This window comes from Lasiosphaeria miniovina (assembly GCF_030549165.1).
Source record: "Lasiosphaeria miniovina strain SMH2392-1A chromosome Unknown B0T26scaffold_3, whole genome shotgun sequence".
NCBI classification, from domain to species: Eukaryota; Fungi; Ascomycota; class Sordariomycetes; order Sordariales; family Lasiosphaeriaceae; genus Lasiosphaeria; species Lasiosphaeria miniovina.
This window is the reverse complement of record NW_026848222.1, coordinates 441,339-459,126: the sequence shown is the minus strand read 5'-3', so window position 1 is coordinate 459,126 and position 17,788 is coordinate 441,339. Positions and strand designations below refer to the sequence as shown.

Sequence of the window (17,788 nt, the reverse complement as noted above, 5' to 3'; positions counted from 1 at the left end):
TCAGAGCTTCGACGCCCCCTTCATGGCCTCTCTCAGCATAGGCGCCACCTGTTTCCTGCTATGTTCGATGCGCCGCTGCGTCCAGCACGCCCTCCACTCACCCGCATCCGCATCCGCATCCGCATCCAGCGCTCCACAGCCCCACGTCTCGAGCCCCAGCGCGTCGCGGTTCTTATCCGCAAACGCCTGCGCGACCCTGGCGGCCGGCTCGGTCAGCGCCCACAGGAGGATCTCGCGCGTGAACGCGCCCCCCGTGGGATGCCACGACGTCATGACGGAAGCCAGGTCCAGCTGCTGCTCCCCGGCCCACTGCCGCAGCGCCGCGAGGAACTCGTCCCGTCCGCCGCTGCCGTTGCTGCCGCCGGCGTCGGACACGAGGTACGCGAACCCTTTTACCGTGCTCGAGATGCCCAGCGTCAGGCGCGGGGTGTTGTTGTTGTTGTTGGTGGTGTTGTTGTTGTTGTCGCCGTCGGTCCACTGCTTGTAGTCCTTGCGGAGGATGTCGTGGTACGACAGGCTCGAGATGTCCTCCTTGAGGCGCGAGACGTCGTCGTAGAAGCGGTTGCGGTCGTACGGCTCCTCGGGTCCCGCCGCGGCTGTCTGAGGGAGGGCAGCAGCAGCAGCAGCAGCAGCAAGCTTGGACTCGACAAACTCGACGGCGCGCACGTCCCAGTCGGTGGTCTTGGCCTTGGCCGTCAGGTTGGTGGTGTCGATGAGGATGGGGCCGAGGGCGACGTGGGCGAGCTCGGCGTCGGCGGCCGCGTCGGCCGCGAGATGCGCGTCCCAGGCGTCGCGGTACTGGTCGACGACGAGGCTCATGCAGCTGCCGCTCTTCTCGATGACGCGGGGCGTCGCGTCGCGCGGCACCGCGCCCTCGTCGTCGTGGTGGTCGATGCAGCCGATGACGGGGCTCGCGCCGAACCGCTTGGCCAGATCACCCGTCAGCGCGTTGTGGTCGACGAGGAACCATCGCGTGTCCTCGGGCCGCAGACTGGCGGCCCCGTCGCTCGTCTCCGGAGAGGGGAGGTCCGAGAGCGTCAGGAGGTCCTCGGGCTTCAGGCCGGCAGGTCGGAGCACGGCGCTAAGCTCAGCGCGCAGCGCCAGGTCCGCGCGGTGCAGGTTTGATAGCGGGATGTGTAGCGTGTGAGGTGGCGTGTAGGTGCGGAAGTATGCTAGCAGGAGGGCTGAACAGAGGGAGTCCAGGTCTGAGCTGTCTGGTTAGCGCTTGTCTTGCCGCCATCGACCCCCGTCACTCGCTCACTAACTAAGCCAGCATATGGGAGCAGGCGAAAAAAGGGGCAATGGAGGGCGGGGCAGGGGGCTGCATGTTTGTTGTCCTACCTGCCGACTCGTTTCCAACTACAAAGGTCAATGGGTTCGGTCGTTGGGCCGCGGGAGCAGCGAACGCCTTCTTGGCGGTGGCTAAGAAGGCCTTGAGTGAGAGCCTCGAGGGGGGAGACATGGCTGCAAACTTAGTATTGTTTTGGAGTAAACACCCCCAATATGCGACTAGGCGCTATTTCCGGTCAATGTGTGCGAACTGTCTATTTTCAGGCGATTGAGATATTTCCGCCTCGAGTTACACAATTGCAACCCCCTTTAAGCCGCAACTGTCAAGATCTGGTCGCTCAGTTTGGTCTACGCTTGCCGTTTGTTGTCTCGCGAAACGCCTCGTCGGAGTCCTGCAGGCCGTTTACCCCATCCGGCTCAGCGGGTTATGGGTTGCAGGTTATAAGGCTGCACCTAACCCTTGGCTTGGCGCCTACGTCAGAGCTTAATAACGCTCCGACAGCGGAAGGGAGGGCCTTATCAGCCCCATCTCAGGGCCGGATAAGCCCCGCAAGGTGCCTATGGTAATCCGCCTGTAAGGTAGGCTGTGGCGATGGGATGGATGCATTGCATTGCGCAATCCAGGGTTCGAAAAGGCCTTGCTGTCTTTAATGCGTATTATTACCTTACACATGCCGAGGCTTTCTATTCTCGGTTGAAAAGGGCCCAGAACCGTAGTGACAGCCCCCCCCCCCCTCGTCTGGACAATATTGCATTTCCGAATAGTAAAAACACTCTACAAGGACTGTTGAGACTTGAGACGCGGTGTACACCCCCAGCCCCCGTCCGAGAACAGACATTTACATCAGACGGCCATCTCACCAGCCGAGGCCATCGCTCCCATAGGCAGACTGACGTGTGGGTAACATTGATCCCACCAAGACCTAGGACGCCTCTGACCTCTCTGCGCTGAGCCAAGCCCCGGATCCTGATCCAGATCCAATCCCAGCGCGCAGCGCAGCGCAGCGCATGACAGGGCGGACAAGTGGTCAAGCATCAAGCATCACACTCCGCCCACTGTCTCACTCGTCATCGTCAGCAGCCCAACAGCAAACCCAACCCAACTGCAGCAGCATCATCCTCATCATCAAACCGCAGCAGCAGCGGCAGCAGTAGCAGCAGCCATGGACCCAGCCGGCCAGCGTCGTGTCCCGCTCCGCCTGGCCGTGCTGCAAGCCGACACGCCGCTGCCGGGCATCGACGCGCGCTACGGCGGCGGCTACCTGGGCGTGTTCCGGCACCTGTTCGCGCGGGCGGTGGCGCCGGCGCCGCTGGATTCGGTGCTGTCGCTGACGGGCTACGACGTGGTCGGCGACCCAGACTCGTACCCGTCGCTAGAGGACGGCGTTGACGCCGTGCTGATCACGGGGTCCAAGCACTCGGCCTTTGGGGACGACGCGTGGATCAAGGCGCTGGTCGAGTTCACGCGCAAGGCGCTGCTCACGACTTCCCCTCCTGAGGGCGAGAAAGGCGCCACCACCAAGAAGGGCGTGCGCGTTGTTGGTGTCTGCTTCGGCCACCAGATCGTCGCCCGCGCGCTGGGCACCATGGTCGCCCGCAGCGACCGGGGCTGGGAGGTGAGCGTGACCGAGACGAGGCTGACGGAGAAGGGCAAGGAGCTGTTTGGCAAGGACACGCTTGTAAGTGCTGCCCCTGCCCTTTGCTACCCATACAACCCAGCCCCCCTTCCCCCTTCCCCCTTCCCCCTTCCACCTTTCCCTTTCTCCTCTCCCAAACATGTCTATGCACAGAAACAGAACACTGCGATGCTAAGTTTATCCCCAATTATAGCATATCCAGCAGATGCACCGCGACCAAGCATTCGGGCTGCCCGCCGGCGCCGAGCTGCTGGCCGAGTCGGACAAGTGCGCGAACCACGGGTTCGTGATGCCTGGGCGAGCCATCACGGTGCAGGGCCACCCCGAGTTCACCGAGGACATGATCCGCGAGATCCTCGAGGCGCGGCACGCCACGGGCCTGTTCTCGGACGAGCTGTTCCAGAGCGGCATGGATCGGAAAGGGAACGAGCAGGACGGCGTCTTGATGGCTCGTGTGTTTCTAAAGTTCATCCAGCAGCAGGAATGATATAGCCATCCATCCATCCACTTCTCTCTCTCTCTCTCTCTCTCCCCGTGAATGAGTCTTGCCGAGGAACCCCGTAGTCATTCCGATTTCTGCCAGTCTCAGATAAGATGCCGGCCTTTCTTTCCGCACTTGCATCTGCCGAGCCAAGCGCCACAGTGCTACTCTGGTGCCAAGACTGACGATCACTTTGGCGAGCATTTGCGGCCCAATTGTGGGTCTGCTTCGTCGACATCCGCCGCTTCGGGTGGGAACAGATCGCCCTCAGCTGCGGAGCCACTCTTCCAGATTCACTGTGCCAAGCCCAGATCTCCGGGACTACTGGCGAACAACACCAATATTAACGTGAGCTAGACTTATCCCAAGACATACGCGCTTCGAAAAGTGATCATGTACGACTACATATGTTGCTAATTCTTCTTTGGCCTAAAATATGAATCCTTTTCCAACAAGGCCTCTAGGATCAAACAACGCCGGCGCCTTAAAATATGCTAGCAACCCAAACCGATTCAAGGGTATAGATCTCTAACCGTGCGCCTGGTAAAATGGACAACAAACGAAAAGTCTCGCTTCCAAGGATAGTAACACAATTCACCACAGTCACACCCCCTGCCCTGTAGTCTGGCTGAAGTCGTCGCTCTCGTCTGACGCTCTGTCGAGGATATCCGTATCCCACCACTCTTTCCTGCCTCTCCGAGGCGCCCCTGCTTGGCCCTGGCCTTGGCCGGTGCTCATACTCGCCCTTATTGTCCTTTCATAGGCAATCTCCCCATCTCGGCGCTCCCTGGCTATCCGACTATCAACCAGCATCTCTTCCCTCGTACGGCCAGCCAGCCCCACGTCTCCCCAGTGACCGCTCCAATGCATTGTCAAGCGTTTCCTGAGCAAGTCTAGAAACCTGCCATGAGCGTGTCGCCACGGCTGCTCCCGGATTGTGAAAAGGGTACAGTCCACTGCGCCTTGTGCGCAGAGACTGATCATGCTCACAATTAGAAGCCAGGGTGGATCGTCGGTCCGTACCGAATCGTCAAAACCAGCCACGTGAGAGATGAACGGGAATACCCAAGTAATCATGTACACAAGTGGATAAACAAACAATGATCGTAGTTGACGTCGCATCTTCTCGCGGCTTTTATTGACTCCGGACCCACCCTCAAATGAGGCCGGGGACATGACGATAGGCGAAGTCTCGCTTGATGTAGTTGCGTGCTGTGGCCCTCTCCGGAGCATCGACATGATATTCGGAAGTGAAATGTTAGGTCTCCTCTGACCCGAAGCAAGCTGATAGATGCCCCACCCTTGGCTCGTACTTCCCGGATGTGTTGGATAGTTGGAACCTAAGGGTCGATGCCAAAACGATAGCTGCGGGTTGATGGTTGACGACGACTCGGTCGGCACCTCGGCCGCCTCGGCCGGATCAATCGCCGGAGGCGAATGAACTGGCCGTGGCGGTATTATTGGCGCGGGGCTCGACGAGAGTGGATCATCTGGCTCGTCTTCCGCTGGTCCCAACAGCTCGTTGTCGGCGGAGGAGTGCGTAGCCTGCCTGAATCCGGACCAGTTCCACCGGACTGGCCGCCTCGGAGGCCGGGAAAGAATCGTCGCCCGAAAGCTTTGCTGATGTGGGTCTGCAGCACTTACGACCGAGATGTTATCTAGTCTGCTCGCGCTCATCGAAGACAAGGACTGTTGGCGATCTTTCGTGCCCGCCATCGAGTCCGCGGCTGATCCGCGGCGCGAGTTAGGCGTGGAGGGTAGTAAACCGTGATAGGCGATCGGCGGCGTCGGAGGCACGCCATTGTAATAGTCACGGGCCGGCCGCGGCTGTGACTGGTAGGCCGAGCTCCTCCTTCCGTAGTCCTCCATCCTTCTGCGAATGTAAATGTAAATGAAGGCGTAGATGACCATGATGCTGACCACAATGATGTAACGGGGGGCCCAGCTAAGTGCGAGCCGAGCCCAGCTCCTGTCGGTTCTGATGTAGCAATAGTGACCGAGGTTCTCATACCCGTTCCCGTCGATAAAGGCCAGCGAGGCGGTCACAACAGGAAAAAGATAATAGACCAAGTAAGCAAATCGCCGGTACGGGTACAGACCCGACTTCGGCCGAAATATGTACATGACGGAATGCAAAGCGATCAGAAGGACGGCCACGTCTGATGACTCAATACCGAGAGCGAGAGCAAAGCCGCTGATCTGACAAAATGGCGAGTCGGACTCAATGTCGCCCCGAAGAAGGTTCACGATAGGGAAGAGAAGGAAGGCCGCAGACTTGATAAAGTCGCTTTGTATCAACAACAAGATCAGGCTGCTCATTTCCTGTTAGTGCTGCCACGGGGTCATGTGTCGACCGATAAGTTGAATCCTCTTACTCGTGTCGGAAGCTTCTCCTCATCTTGACGAACCAGTAAAGAGTGGACAGTGTGGATAGGACACTGATGGAGGCGAAAGAGAGAGAGAGAATTGTCAGGACGTAAACCGTATGGTGCGAGCGTGGGTCGCTTGGAATGTCTCGAATAGCAACTATCGATGAGAAACGGCCAGACAATGCTGTCCCGACAAGAGCCCCCAGGGAAGCCATCCTAGATGGCTTGGAGGATGTCACGGGTCGACCGGGACACTCGCCAGAGCAGAACGAATCGCTAACGCCGCTCCGTAGCTAGGCCTTCCGTCTAGCCCAGACTCAGACGGGATGTCCATGGATGGCGATTTAGCGCATTGCTGGCGAGGCAAGGGCCTGGAGGAAGGTATCCCAAGGCTGTTGTAGGAATGCAGGTTCAAGTCGTCCAGGACGAGATTGAGGCTGAAAGAGACGGCAAACTGGGTCCTGTGCGTTGTAGAGAGGCCTTGGACGACGACTTCTAGCAAACTATGTCGTTGGAAAGCAAAAGCAACCGCCGTCAACTTGGCGTCAGAGGGAATTTCGGTGTGAAGGAAGCGCGGCCCAGTGGTTCCTCGCTTTCTCCGAGGCAAACGGCAATTTTTTGGCTGTGGGTGCAAGCAGCGGGAGTCTTAAAAGCCCAAAGTGGACTTTCGAGGTCGAGCGGGTGCTCATGCAAGATTGAAGACGGAGAGAAGACTTGCGCAGACCGAATCAACTTGAAACGAGAGAAAGCTCGAATTACAAGAGAGAAAATGCAAACCAACAGAAGGGAAGAGGCCGGGCACCCAGTGTATGCAGACGGAAAGGAGGAAAGTACGATGGGTTGCCCAACAAGGACGGACTCGGAGAGAGCAAACTGAAGCAAGACGCCTCCACCCCCCCTCTTCCTGGAGCAATGTGCCGCCTGCCACTGGCAGATGAAGTGATCAACATGATCAGACAAGACAGTGCGATGTGACATTTGCTGTCCGTTTCTGGTTACTGGTTTCGAGTGCAGCAGTGGAGACTAGAGTCAACGAATGCAAGACTGGGCCTTTGTCTCGGGCGCCTCGACAAAAAAAAACCAAGCGTTGGCTGGGCTGGCTGCGCTGTGCAGTTGTCGAGTGTCTGGACTCGACGTAACGGCCGCCGGAAGAGGGGGTGACGACTGACGAGTCACCTGTAAAGGGCCCAATCACGCCCATGTCGGGCCCAGTTCCGGCCCATGCACCCACACAAGACTTGGTTCGCTAACAAGAAAATGTGGTTCGTCGTGAGTGGTCCAATCGAAGCGCCTGGAAAAAGAAAAACACACATGCACTTGGATCGAGATGAGCTGACTGAATGAGGCCGACTGATGGGAATTTGCCCTCGGTGGCCTCCTCCCTCAAATGGAAGTTGGCTTGGAAAAACTTTGAACCAGATAATAGCATCCTGCCACCAGTCAACAGAGACCAAATAATGACGACATAAATACATGTTGCCCGCGATCGTGGTCATTGGGATCAGTGCCAGTCAGAAGATGGATACCGGGGAGGGCGTGAGGGTGGGAGAACACCAGCTGACCAGGATTACTCACAAAAGATTGCGGGGACGGCCACTCAGATTTTGTAGATTTTGTGCATGAGCGGGCGGCGCCGGCGCTTTTTCACGGCTTTTAGATTCCGGGGGCTCGACAACGCAGCGAAGCGAAAAGAGGGCGCTAGCCGAAGCCCAGTCAGTCAGACGCCCATTAATTGATTGCCCGAAAGACCAGTGTCATCTGCATTTTGACGAGCTCCCGATGGGCGGAATGGCTCCAAGTTGCTGTGTTTTCCGTCCTGGTTTTTCCGTCTTGGTTTGTTTGCAGCAGGCAGTAATACGTAAACGCTGCCGCTGAGAAACTGCTTGTTTGTCAGAGCATGTTTGCGTATTGTATACCCAGGCCGTAGTTAACATTTTAAAGATGAGCCGCGCGAAGAGGTGATAAATTCGATCTTGGTCTCGTCGGAGTCAAGGCTGCGAAGAAGGAAATTACACTAAGAGCTGAACAAGAGACATTGCCATCTTGGCGACACGCAACAGCGAGACTTTGCCGTCAATGCGCGATTTCAGGCGAAGATCCGCTAAGCAAGGGTTTTCCGGGAAGGCAGGATATAGCAAAAGCCAAAACAGTTCCCAAATCCGAAATGCTTCGTGCCTCTTCTGCTTTTCAAATGCGGATGCGGCAACGCTTGAGCCGATTGGCAGCCCCGTTTGCCGATGGGACAGTGACTAGACCGGTGAAATGAACGGGCTCCAAAATAATGATCCCGCCCAATTCCAATCCGCCGCTGGCGGCGTGAACGGCCCTGAAGTTTGAACGAAGCCCCCCGCCATGGATCTTCGGGAGGGGCCGCCGCTATTCCACAGTTGTCTGGAGGCAAGACGAGACGGGGTGGGTACTTTCCGTTTGCTGCGCACCTCCGGATACGTATTCCCATATTTCGGGATGATCAACATCGTTTCTCGCTGCTAAGTCAATAGAGCTGAGCTGCAAAGCAAAGCTGCCCTAAAATCGTAAGGCCCGTCGGCTAGACCGTCTTGGCTTGGCTGATCAACGAAAGACGGGATTTTATACAAGACACTGGTAGGCCGTCAAATAACATCCCAAAGCCGTGGTTAAGCTCTTGCCGAGGATGGCACAGGCGAGCCGGGATCTGGCAGGAGGGGTGCTATTGAGGGGCACTTCATTTAGAACTAGATCTGAGCGCGGCCGTCGCGGCATCCCGCACCGCACACCACATCATCCCGCGCCCGTTGAAAAGCGCCTGCAATTGGATGCAATGGAGATCTTTTCCCTCTCGGAAAGGATAGGGGTCTCGACAGTGTCGAGCCCGCTTACCTAGTATCGTCACAAAAATGCCCATGATAACCGATCTCTGCAAATGACGGGGCTATTATATCGGAATCAGTGGAGAGTTCTCTTTCGCCCTGCTCGCCCAAGCTGAACAAGCAATGCATTAGCACCAAGTCACGGAGCGCATATACGGACGGAGCAGAACGTTTTTGGAGGCGCATGCAGTTGGTCGAGTGCAAACAATGAAACGCATTTTCTCTACCCCGCTATTGTCCGCTGGGCTATTGCTCGGAATGACAACACATCAACGCCTTAATCCGGGTATCTATGGACCGATCCTAGCCTCCGAGTGGTTATCCTAGCCCGAGTGGATAAATATTTTCGCACCGCCTACATTTCCATCCGCTTTTCAGCTAACACTTCCAGTAGCTAGGGGTGACCGGTAACGAATACCTTATGCTTTGTAAAAGATGATGCCGTACGTAAAACCCGGGTTATTAGCCCAGCAGGTTGATGTACGGCTCAGGCCAACGGCCCCACACCAGTGGCTTGTTGCCCAGGCGGCTGGTGACCGGCGAGAGGATCTTAAGACGCCTCCGATCCTCATCAACGTCTGCTACCGCAATGAAGCCAATAACTGGGGCCTGTCTGATCGTTTCTGGGGGGTCGTTTACGGAGGCGTCCATGACTGCCAAGGTCCAGTGAGACATTCCTGCGGTTATCTCGGCGGGCTCAAGAACCTGGCCGACAGGGGGCGTCTCGTATCCCTCTTCTTCTGCAAAAGAATTGTCAATTCGCATCCAAGAGCCACGAAAGAACTCCTGTCCTTACGAAGCGCAGAGAAGAGTTGGGAAGATTGGTACTTACCATCTGGTGTTTTGAAGATCGCTACGTCGTCAAAGCTTACTGACTGCGTAGACGGGCTCAGTGTTCTCTTGGAATCCCCAAAGAAGTACTCTTTGATCGATGCTTCGCGGATGGACTTTACAAAGTCATTATCCCGCGCTGCGACGCCTTCAGACTGATCTAACATGATAACACTGATGGGCTCTCCGGAAGAAGTCTTCTCTTGCCCGAGGATTTGCTGGAGCGTTGACTCGATTCTAGCGGAGCCAAGAACTACAACAATATTCACTATACTCATGTCACATTAGCGGCACACCCTGCTTATCGGGGAGGAGGATGCAAGCTTTACCGGCAAACTCTCTTGCGGCGTGCACCAGGGAGTCAATATCGCTCTGGTTTGTCGTTGCAACCGGCGTGTCGAGGACGAGGCCGGCAGACCTGACCTCGTCGTCCTCGCTAAACTTTGCGCGCACGGAGCTGGCTAGTTTGCTCGTGAGATCCTTCCATAACGCTACATCGTCCTGCACCTTCTCGCGCCCAAAGTAGTAGACAATGGGCAGCTTGACGGGCACCGCGCTGGGGCCGCTACTAGGGGTACTCCCAACACCGAAGCCGCCGGCGGGCTCCTCGATATCCATCACGTTGCCGAACACGGCGGCGCTCACTGTCCCCGGTAGCGACAGCAGTCCCTCGCCCGGGTCGAGGTTGGCCACGAGCGGCTGGCCGCCCATCTTTGTTGAGAGCGCGGCGAGCATCCGCACCAGGCTCGTCTTGCCGCTGTTTTGAGGGCCGCATACCATGACTCTCGGCCCTGGCCGGTTCCGGCGCGTCGCATTGGCAGCAGCTTTCCGCTGGGCTTGCAACTCAAAGTGCAAGTTCAGGTAGCTGACCATGGGTGAGTCTTCGGCAACCGGAAAGTCGGTCACGTAGTCTTGGCTCTCGCCGCTGATCTCGAGTGTGCAACCGCTCCATGTGAGGATCTTTGACTTTGTCCGCACGAATGTGTAGGTCTTGTTGAGGGCGAGCTCGGTGCCGTCGCGCTCTGCGGTGCCGCTGATGAGGCGCACCTTGACGCCGGTGGACGAGCTGCGGGAGGCATCGAAACGCCATTCGCTAAGCCGTTTCAGGGCGACGATTCTCGTGGTGGATGTCGTGGGCTAGGTGTTCCGCCAAAATAGCAGGTCAGCGCAGCGCACCGCAGCAGGGCAAAAAGGCTGCAGGGCAACGGGCAACGGGCAATGGGCAACGGGCAACGGGCAACGGGCGGTAGGGCTTCGAGGCTCATACCTGTGGAAGAAGCTGACCCAAGCCGGGGATAGACATCCTGGCTATTGCATCAGTGTGCTGTTCAAATTGGATGCAGGATGCGCGCCGGTTTCGATGCAACAAAAGTCGTTGAAAGGGTGTGAAGCCGGGTTCGAGGTTTCTGCTGAGGTGGGCTCAGCTGCCTGCCGAGATGCCGTCAGAACCTTCGTTAAACCAATTTTCTCATTCTCGTAGCCTGAAAACAGGCCCCACCTTTAAACATGGGTTGGTCAAATCGCATAACTCAATTGGCCTATTTGCCTCTTACGCCCAGAAAGCATGTACTGATAGTAAGCGAATCCTGTTTCATTACGAAAATGCCGTTCTCGGTGCATTGGAATCCTGAACATCCACCATGGACTGGGTGAGGCTGACGGAGCTGAAAAGAGTGACACTCGGCGGGGCTAATCCCTGCAGGCACCAGCAGCTCCAAGTGCCTGAACTCACGAGTTACTCCCAACTCCGATCCAAGAATTTTGAGAATGCCCGTTTAGCAGGACTAGTCACACGAATTTAGGTACCTAGATGGGCAGGCTCCCTGAACAGGTATTGCGAAGGGGAAAAAATCGACTGTTTATTGCCACCGCTGATTTTATGCAATAATGGAATCTAGTCTTGACGCGCAGAAAACAAAGAGCAGAAAAAATAGGTTGAGAACCTCACAAAGAGGCAAAATCAGGAGGGCATGGAACCGCCAGCCAAGAAAGCCGAAGGGTTCGCCTCGATGTGTAATGTACATACATGAAGGGGGTATTTACGAACAAAGGTCGTCCTCCGGTCAACGCCTTCACTTGTCATGAGGGTCATGATGTTTTTGCAAATGCGCATCTAGTCGTAATCGTCCGAAACTCCAAGCAAATGATCGCTTTACTATTCAGCCCCTTCTTAACTGAAATTTTCACTTAGAAAGCTCCTCAAAGATCTTGATCAGACTTCGAACGCCGAGGAGGCAGTTCTCGTCGGGGCCCTGTCCAGGAACCCACTCGGCGTGCGCAAAGTCGATAAGCTTGAGGGAATAGATACGCGGCATGGAGGATATCTCATCGTCCTCGTCGTCCTCGTCCTCGTCCTCCATTTCGATTTGGCTGAAGTCTTCGCCGACGCTAAATTCGATGACTTTGACCTCCTCTATCGGGCTCAGGACGGGCTGGTGGCCCCCAATAACAATTTCACCATTGGAGCCATCGACTGCGCCCCCGTTCAGGATCAGCTGACCGTCATCGTCCATAACGATGCCGCTATCAACGCGGGACGCACTCAGGCCCAGCTCTTTCTTTTCCGGGCGAGTTTCCTGGCGGGACGGCGACGCCGTCGGGGTCGGCTGCTCGATGGCAGCTCGGAGGGCCTGGCCGTCACCCTCAAAGGTAAACAGCAAACTGGCAGAATACATTCTGCTCTCTTCGCTGGCGAGAACATCTTCGACGCGCCGAAGATCGTCGAGGAAAGCGCCCGCAATCGCCTTCCCGAGATCCTCGTCCACGCCAGCCCGGCTGTTGAAGATGAACTTTCGCATCTCCTCCACAACGTTATCTGGCGTGACCTGAAGCCTGCCGTAGTCCTTGTCGTACACCTTGTACCCGTGCGAGTCCAACTCTGCCGGATTTTCGGATCCTTTGTACACGCGCATGCCCGCGACCCGGAACCCGTGAGAACCGTTTGTAGTGGCTTTGCTGATCTCATCAAATCGCCGCCGCTTTTCCAGGGGTGCGTCGTCGGCCCATAGCCGTCGCCCAAGCTTGGCGTCCAGGATGTTGGGGTTCTGAAAGCCGTACGCGGCGTTCTCTAACACCACAGACTTGTTCGTCGCGATCTTCTTGGTCATGTTGGGCTTCCATGTGACGTTATCTCGGGCAGCCTTGGCAGCCCCTGCAGCTTCTACTGCGGCCTCTACCGCGTTCTCCTTCGCCATGCGCACCGCTTCCTCCTTCATGCCTTGGCTGATGTGGTCGGCGACGGCGGGGAGCTGCTCGTTAAGCGACTCGACATCGGTGACGTCGTTGAGCGAGAGAGTGCCGAGGAACACGGGCATCAGCTCGGCAAAGCGAGGGTGGTCCTTGCAGGCCGTCTCGTAGAAGCTGATTTCCTGCTGCGTGCAAGGCTTGATGAAGAGCTCGCCATCTGGATCGCAGAGTGTGCCCTCGCTGCCCAATCATGTTAGTACCCAACTAGAGCGAAGCCGCGGCGGGCAAACTGACTGTCCAGCGACCGCGAAGTTGTATGGTTTGAGGTCGGCGCTATTAGGAAGCGCCCTGTTGGCCAACATTTTGGTGGCCGTGGTGTCTGGTGAAGCCTAGGACATGCGATGCGTGCTCCGAGATGAGCTAGTGAAGGTGGGCGAGTCCAGGCAACTTCGCCGGTTTGGGTGTGAGCGAGGCGCTGTGGTTGGGCCACGTTCAGCGACTGCATATAAATAGGTAGGTAATTATTGAGAGAACAGTGGTTGGACGAGTTGTGCTACGTTGCCGATGTGAAATGAAACTGGAACCTTGATTGAGACATGGAATGAGAGACCGAGGTGCTCGGGGTGCGGCGAGGGCGACGTTTTTCAACCTACCACTGCAATGCGCAAGACGAGACGGCAGAAGGGCGATGCGTCGGCCCTGCGCATCACGGAGGCGGAGCGCGCGAAACCTCAGTTGGCGAGGGATCCCGTTGCCGCACCGCTCTTCGCGACTTGCTGCCTCTCAAACCCCGCTTCGCCAGTGCCAAAGGCTCGGGGCTAGCAGCTCAGCCAATGGGGCCGTTTTGGTGAGGCTTGGGCGGAAACGACGGGGGTTTTGCAGCTGGCTGCAGGGAACTCTGTCTGCCGTCGCTGCGCCATTTTGGGTGCCTCTTCCCCTCAGCGCTGTGGCGGCCTTCGGGGGTGGCGGGACGATGCGCGCTTGCCTTAGCTGCCCAGCCGCCAGGCGAGCCAGGCAGAGCGTGGGCCTGTTCGCTCGAACCAGTCGCCCAATGGGGGCGAATAAAATTTCCAGCTCACAGCCACATCCTCAAGTCTGCCTCGTCCACTCAACCTCGATTTTATCGGCCGACCGCAGCATCCGCCTTGATTACGGCTTGTACTTTGCGCAAATTGTCGAGGGTAACACCCACAACTCTTACCGCCACCCGTGTCTGAAAACCGAGCACGGGCTGAGAATGACTGTGTATTATCCGAGTCTTGTTTGTCTTGTTCAGTACCACTTGAGTGCTTGACCGTTGGGTCAGTCAGAATTTGAGGACAAAGCTAGGTGAACATCTGAGGTGGCATTGGCGAGGGTGCTGCCAAATAACTCTGGCTTCCAAAGTCCGGATTGCAGGACCCTACGTGCCTCTACCTAGATCTCGTATGGCCATTACGATGTCGTATTCTCTCTTGGTCTAGTTAGTGTATTGGTGTTATTCTATTTTCTATTGCCTGTTACCAACTTCTCCTCTTTCCTTACGATATCTCCGTATAATAATCAGGGTGATTTTCGGGTTATTATGTGTAGTTGCGCTTCAGGTTTCTGCAGGTTGAGATGCCCGCGTCTATCTCCTTGCATAAGGAAATCACTGGGTTGAGTCGCGCAATTTGGAGGCCCTCCGATTCCGCCGATTCTAGCTCTGCGTTGCGCCACATAACCTAATCTCCAATAGCGTCTCTGGCTGGTGCGGGAGCTCGCTTGGTTTGGTGCATCAGACGCTGTTAGTCAATAGACAACAGTCAAGAGCAAACCTTGACAGCTGTGCCTTATTATTGAGCACCTCACCTAACAGCCTACCTAACAACCGTTCCGGTCAGCTCGGTTTGCTTGACAACAGGCGCCCTCCAACCAGGGGTTAGACGTCGAAAGAGGTCTCCGTCGTCACCGGCATGACTGGCGGGTTCATATCGCAAGCCCACAGAGGTGCGCAGTATACCAATTTCGAACTCTGGCAATGCACGATAACAGGAGTCCAGTGTGTGTTACTTCAGCCATGGGGTTAGGTTTTGGAATGTGTGACGGGATTCGGAGTCCTTGGGCTGTCGAGACGGACAACTGCGGTCTCTCTACATATCCTCCTTGTCCTGCGTTTGCGTGCGCAAAGAAGCAGGTACGGATACACGTACATCCTTTGAAAGAAGCCAAGCCTAAGGAGGCAAGGTAGGTAATGAAACGGAGAAAGGGTACGGATATCGGTAGTATCAGGATATGGATGCCATCAATGATCTAGCTGCCCGGCAACCTGCTTCCTGTAAGTTGCATCTTTCTGTCTCTCACCACCTCGCTTCATTATTCACCCACCGACTGAAGCTTGGGACAGATAGGAACCTAGGTGCCCACCCGCCTGCCATATTTCAGGTGGGCAGTAATAAGTCATTACACGTCTGGTTCAGTTTCCGTCACCTTCACCTCAGCGCCCCTTCCCATCCGGTCATTCCTTCCCTCCTCGGTCGCCCGACCTAACGGCCCAGCTCCACCTCTCTCACCCCAGCACCCTTAAGTTTTCTGCCTTCGCACACTCTACCGCAAACCTTCTAGGGCATTCGAGCACCTATCTTAGAAGCAGGTGCCCAAAAATTACTCGGCTGCTTCTCTTCCTTGCTACATTGGTCAACCCGGCAAGCGGGCTTGTCATATCTTTCCCCTGTCTAGACCTCCGGCACGCAAGCCACTCGCGTATCCCCATACCCCGCAAACGGAAGCACGGAGAGCTTCGAGACCTGGGTGTTTCGTAGTTCAGGCCTCACAGCCCCAAAGAGTTCATCCCTGCTCGCCGAACCACTCACACCGTCCTCAAGCGAGTCGGACGCTAACGGCCATGTCTTCACTGCCTCACACCGTCACCGCCTCGGCGGTGGAGGCGCAGAAGGACGTGACGCTCCGCGAGCCGTCCCCACAGTTTACCAACGGCGAGATTCCAGTGCAGGATGACAAGAAAGGCGAGAAGAAGAAAAAGCGAAGCGGACGATCGGGGGCCAAGAAGCGGGGGACTGGTTTCGAGGGTAACTATTCCGTGTCCTTCCGTGCCCGCCCGCCCGGTGGCTGTGACATCGATAGCGTTGTTGCATGGGTATTATGGGTGTACCTACAGTTGACACTTTTGCGCCTTTCAGAGTTCTACTGCGACCCTCCAGTGACTCCAGACGAGTACGACCAGGAGAAGAACGTCATCTACCCCCCGCACCGCTCTTTTGTCGACCGCATCGAGGAGGCTGTCCAGCGATTCCGCGCCCGTCGGCGCATGGATTCCGATCGGGATAATCTGTTCTCTAGATATCTCTTCCTTGGCGGCATCGACACCACAGCCCGTCAGTTCCAGGGCACTCGAAACCTAGGCCATGACACCTTGGATGAAGCTACCAAGGCAAACATCCGCGAGATGACGGCAGACGACGTGATTCACCGTGGCGGAGGTGCAAGCTACGATCACCGCTTCTACAATCCTAACTACCCTGAGCACTGGGATGTGGACTTCGCTGGCGTTGCCGCTGGATTCTTGTAAGCCTGCGCCCCAAACCTCCTGACAAAATCGGCATGTCACTTACGTGACTAGGTCGGAACAACTCGTCAAGTTTGCTGGTCCCGCCGTAGATGATTATGGCATGGGTGTCGAGGTGGTCTCCCACTTTCTCAAGTACATTGACCATCACGACGTCTGTCCCGAATATGCGGAGGACATCAAGAACGCGCAAAAGATTTGTCGTGAGGCGCTCGAGCAAGTCCCAGCCATTGCCAAGCTGTTGGAGCTGCTTCCTGGCCAGTTCAATACTGCTGCTCGCAAGCTATTCTGCAAGGTGGACCGTGGCATCTTCGGTTTCAATACTTACATTAATTCATCAGATCAAGACCTCGATGAGAAAGGCGCACGCCGCATCTTCGGCGTCACGCTAGCGGTCTTACTCCGCCCCGTAGGCACGCCCGTCATCCCCGATTCCGACATGACTGTCATTGACACTGCCGAGCGCAGCTATGAGGTTTGCAAAATCTCTACTGCCAATGATGAGCCGCGTGCCAAGTACAAGGCCATCAATGAATATCTCGCTTTGAGCAAGGAGATCGAGCCTTGCGGCTCTATGGCCGTCCGCCCAATTGTCATCCAGACCGGCTGGGACAACGGTCAAGTGGCCGAGGTTTCGGTTGATTGTCCTGAGGAGATCTTCATTCTCGAAGAAGGTCTCCTACAGTTCCTCAAGGTTGGTATGAAGATGGTATTGGAAATCTGCACCTTGAAGTGCGGAATCAAGTTCATCAAGAACATCAAGGAGATACTCCCAACATTCCACACCTTCCTGCCCCAGGAGCTCATGTTCGGCTACAAGGAGCCTGTCCTAAGTAATCGCCCGGCACCGAGCGTGTATAACCCGGACAACGCCGCTGCTGAGGACGTACTCAACTCGATCCCGATTGGTGATCCTGAATACTAAACACAAAGGCGGATGGCGCTTTTAGGGGCAGCTATGCTGAAGCTTATTCTCACGGCCGCCACCAGTCCAGAATAGTATTCCCAGCAATACTCAAGACTTAACTTACTTCCTATCTGTTAATTCTACCCCGGCCCCCGACCCCGAGTAGGGGCTTTACGTAGCTACATCGTCCAGCTTATCGGTGAGGATATTTCGATACTTAACATGGCCTTTTTAGGCGTTTATCTGGGTGTTTGTCTGGGCGTTTATATCTGGGCATAAAAGGCATAGAGCAAAATGAGAAAGACAAAGAAGATAGAGGTCGAGGAGTCATGAGCTGTCTGCATACGTGTTGCGATCGTTACTGCGTTGTAAATTTAAGTCGTGATCTCCTATCCACCATATTTTGTTCTACTCCCACCTCCATACCACGGGGGTAACGGGAAGAAGAAAGCCCAAGTCAGAAACCCTCCCACAACCGTTATTAAAGTTGTGCATTAAAGCAATTCATGACTTAGTTCTTAGCAGTTTATGAAGAAATCCGAGCTACCGCTCAGTTCCGGCCCGCCGTTATCCAAATCCCCAGAGGCGAGCCCCTTTTTGGTGTTTCTTATAGGCTAATAGGAGCGAGCATATGCCAAAGTAAAAATTGTGTCGATGATAAGGATAAGGAGGTAAACGACCCCCAATCCATGCT

At 55.9% G+C, this 17,788-nt stretch overlaps 6 protein-coding genes across 6 annotated transcripts; 2 read left to right on the top strand and 4 right to left on the bottom strand.

The window, feature by feature from the left end:
• B0T26DRAFT_673500 (uncharacterized protein) lies at positions 1-1,462 on the bottom strand (the record flags this gene model as incomplete). Its single annotated transcript, XM_060439600.1, has 2 exons — positions 1-1,184; positions 1,342-1,462. The coding sequence occupies 2 exons, from the start codon at positions 1,460-1,462 to the stop codon at positions 1-3; spliced, it is 1,305 nt and encodes a 434-aa protein (XP_060297633.1).
• A 991-nt stretch (positions 1,463-2,453) lies between these two features.
• B0T26DRAFT_642317 (class I glutamine amidotransferase-like protein) lies at positions 2,454-3,414 on the top strand (the record flags this gene model as incomplete). The annotated part of the gene is made up of 2 exons (XM_060437430.1): positions 2,454-2,969; positions 3,130-3,414. The coding sequence occupies 2 exons, from the start codon at positions 2,454-2,456 to the stop codon at positions 3,412-3,414; spliced, it is 801 nt and encodes a 266-aa protein (XP_060297632.1).
• Positions 3,415-4,011: 597 nt separating this feature from the next.
• Positions 4,012-6,193, bottom strand: B0T26DRAFT_769257 (G protein-coupled glucose receptor regulating Gpa2-domain-containing protein; the record flags this gene model as incomplete). The annotated part of the gene is made up of 2 exons (XM_060446519.1): positions 5,784-6,193; positions 4,012-5,722 (listed from the first exon to the last, which is right to left on the bottom strand). Exons 1-2 carry the CDS (start codon positions 5,990-5,992, stop codon positions 4,012-4,014), a joined length of 1,920 nt encoding a protein of 639 aa, XP_060297631.1. The 5' UTR covers positions 5,993-6,193.
• A 2,671-nt stretch (positions 6,194-8,864) lies between these two features.
• On the bottom strand, positions 8,865-11,075 carry B0T26DRAFT_191353 (Pre-mRNA cleavage complex II protein Clp1-domain-containing protein). The gene is made up of 5 exons (XM_060433685.1): positions 10,956-11,075; positions 10,725-10,885; positions 9,787-10,594; positions 9,459-9,725; positions 8,865-9,363 (listed from the first exon to the last, which is right to left on the bottom strand). The coding sequence occupies exons 2-5, from the start codon at positions 10,758-10,760 to the stop codon at positions 9,089-9,091; spliced, it is 1,386 nt and encodes a 461-aa protein (XP_060297630.1). The 5' UTR covers positions 10,761-10,885; positions 10,956-11,075; the 3' UTR covers positions 8,865-9,088.
• A 565-nt stretch (positions 11,076-11,640) lies between these two features.
• On the bottom strand, positions 11,641-13,005 carry B0T26DRAFT_642540 (inositol polyphosphate kinase-domain-containing protein; the record flags this gene model as incomplete). Its single annotated transcript, XM_060437452.1, has 3 exons — positions 11,641-11,868; positions 11,974-12,883; positions 12,938-13,005. The coding sequence occupies 3 exons, from the start codon at positions 13,003-13,005 to the stop codon at positions 11,641-11,643; spliced, it is 1,206 nt and encodes a 401-aa protein (XP_060297629.1).
• Positions 13,006-15,329: 2,324 nt separating this feature from the next.
• B0T26DRAFT_191313 (Argonaute siRNA chaperone complex subunit Arb1-domain-containing protein) lies at positions 15,330-17,307 on the top strand. Its single transcript, XM_060433684.1, has 2 exons — positions 15,330-16,186; positions 16,242-17,307. Exons 1-2 carry the CDS (start codon positions 15,507-15,509, stop codon positions 17,110-17,112), a joined length of 1,551 nt encoding a protein of 516 aa, XP_060297628.1. The 5' UTR covers positions 15,330-15,506; the 3' UTR covers positions 17,113-17,307.
• The last annotated feature ends 481 nt before the right edge of the window (positions 17,308-17,788 follow it).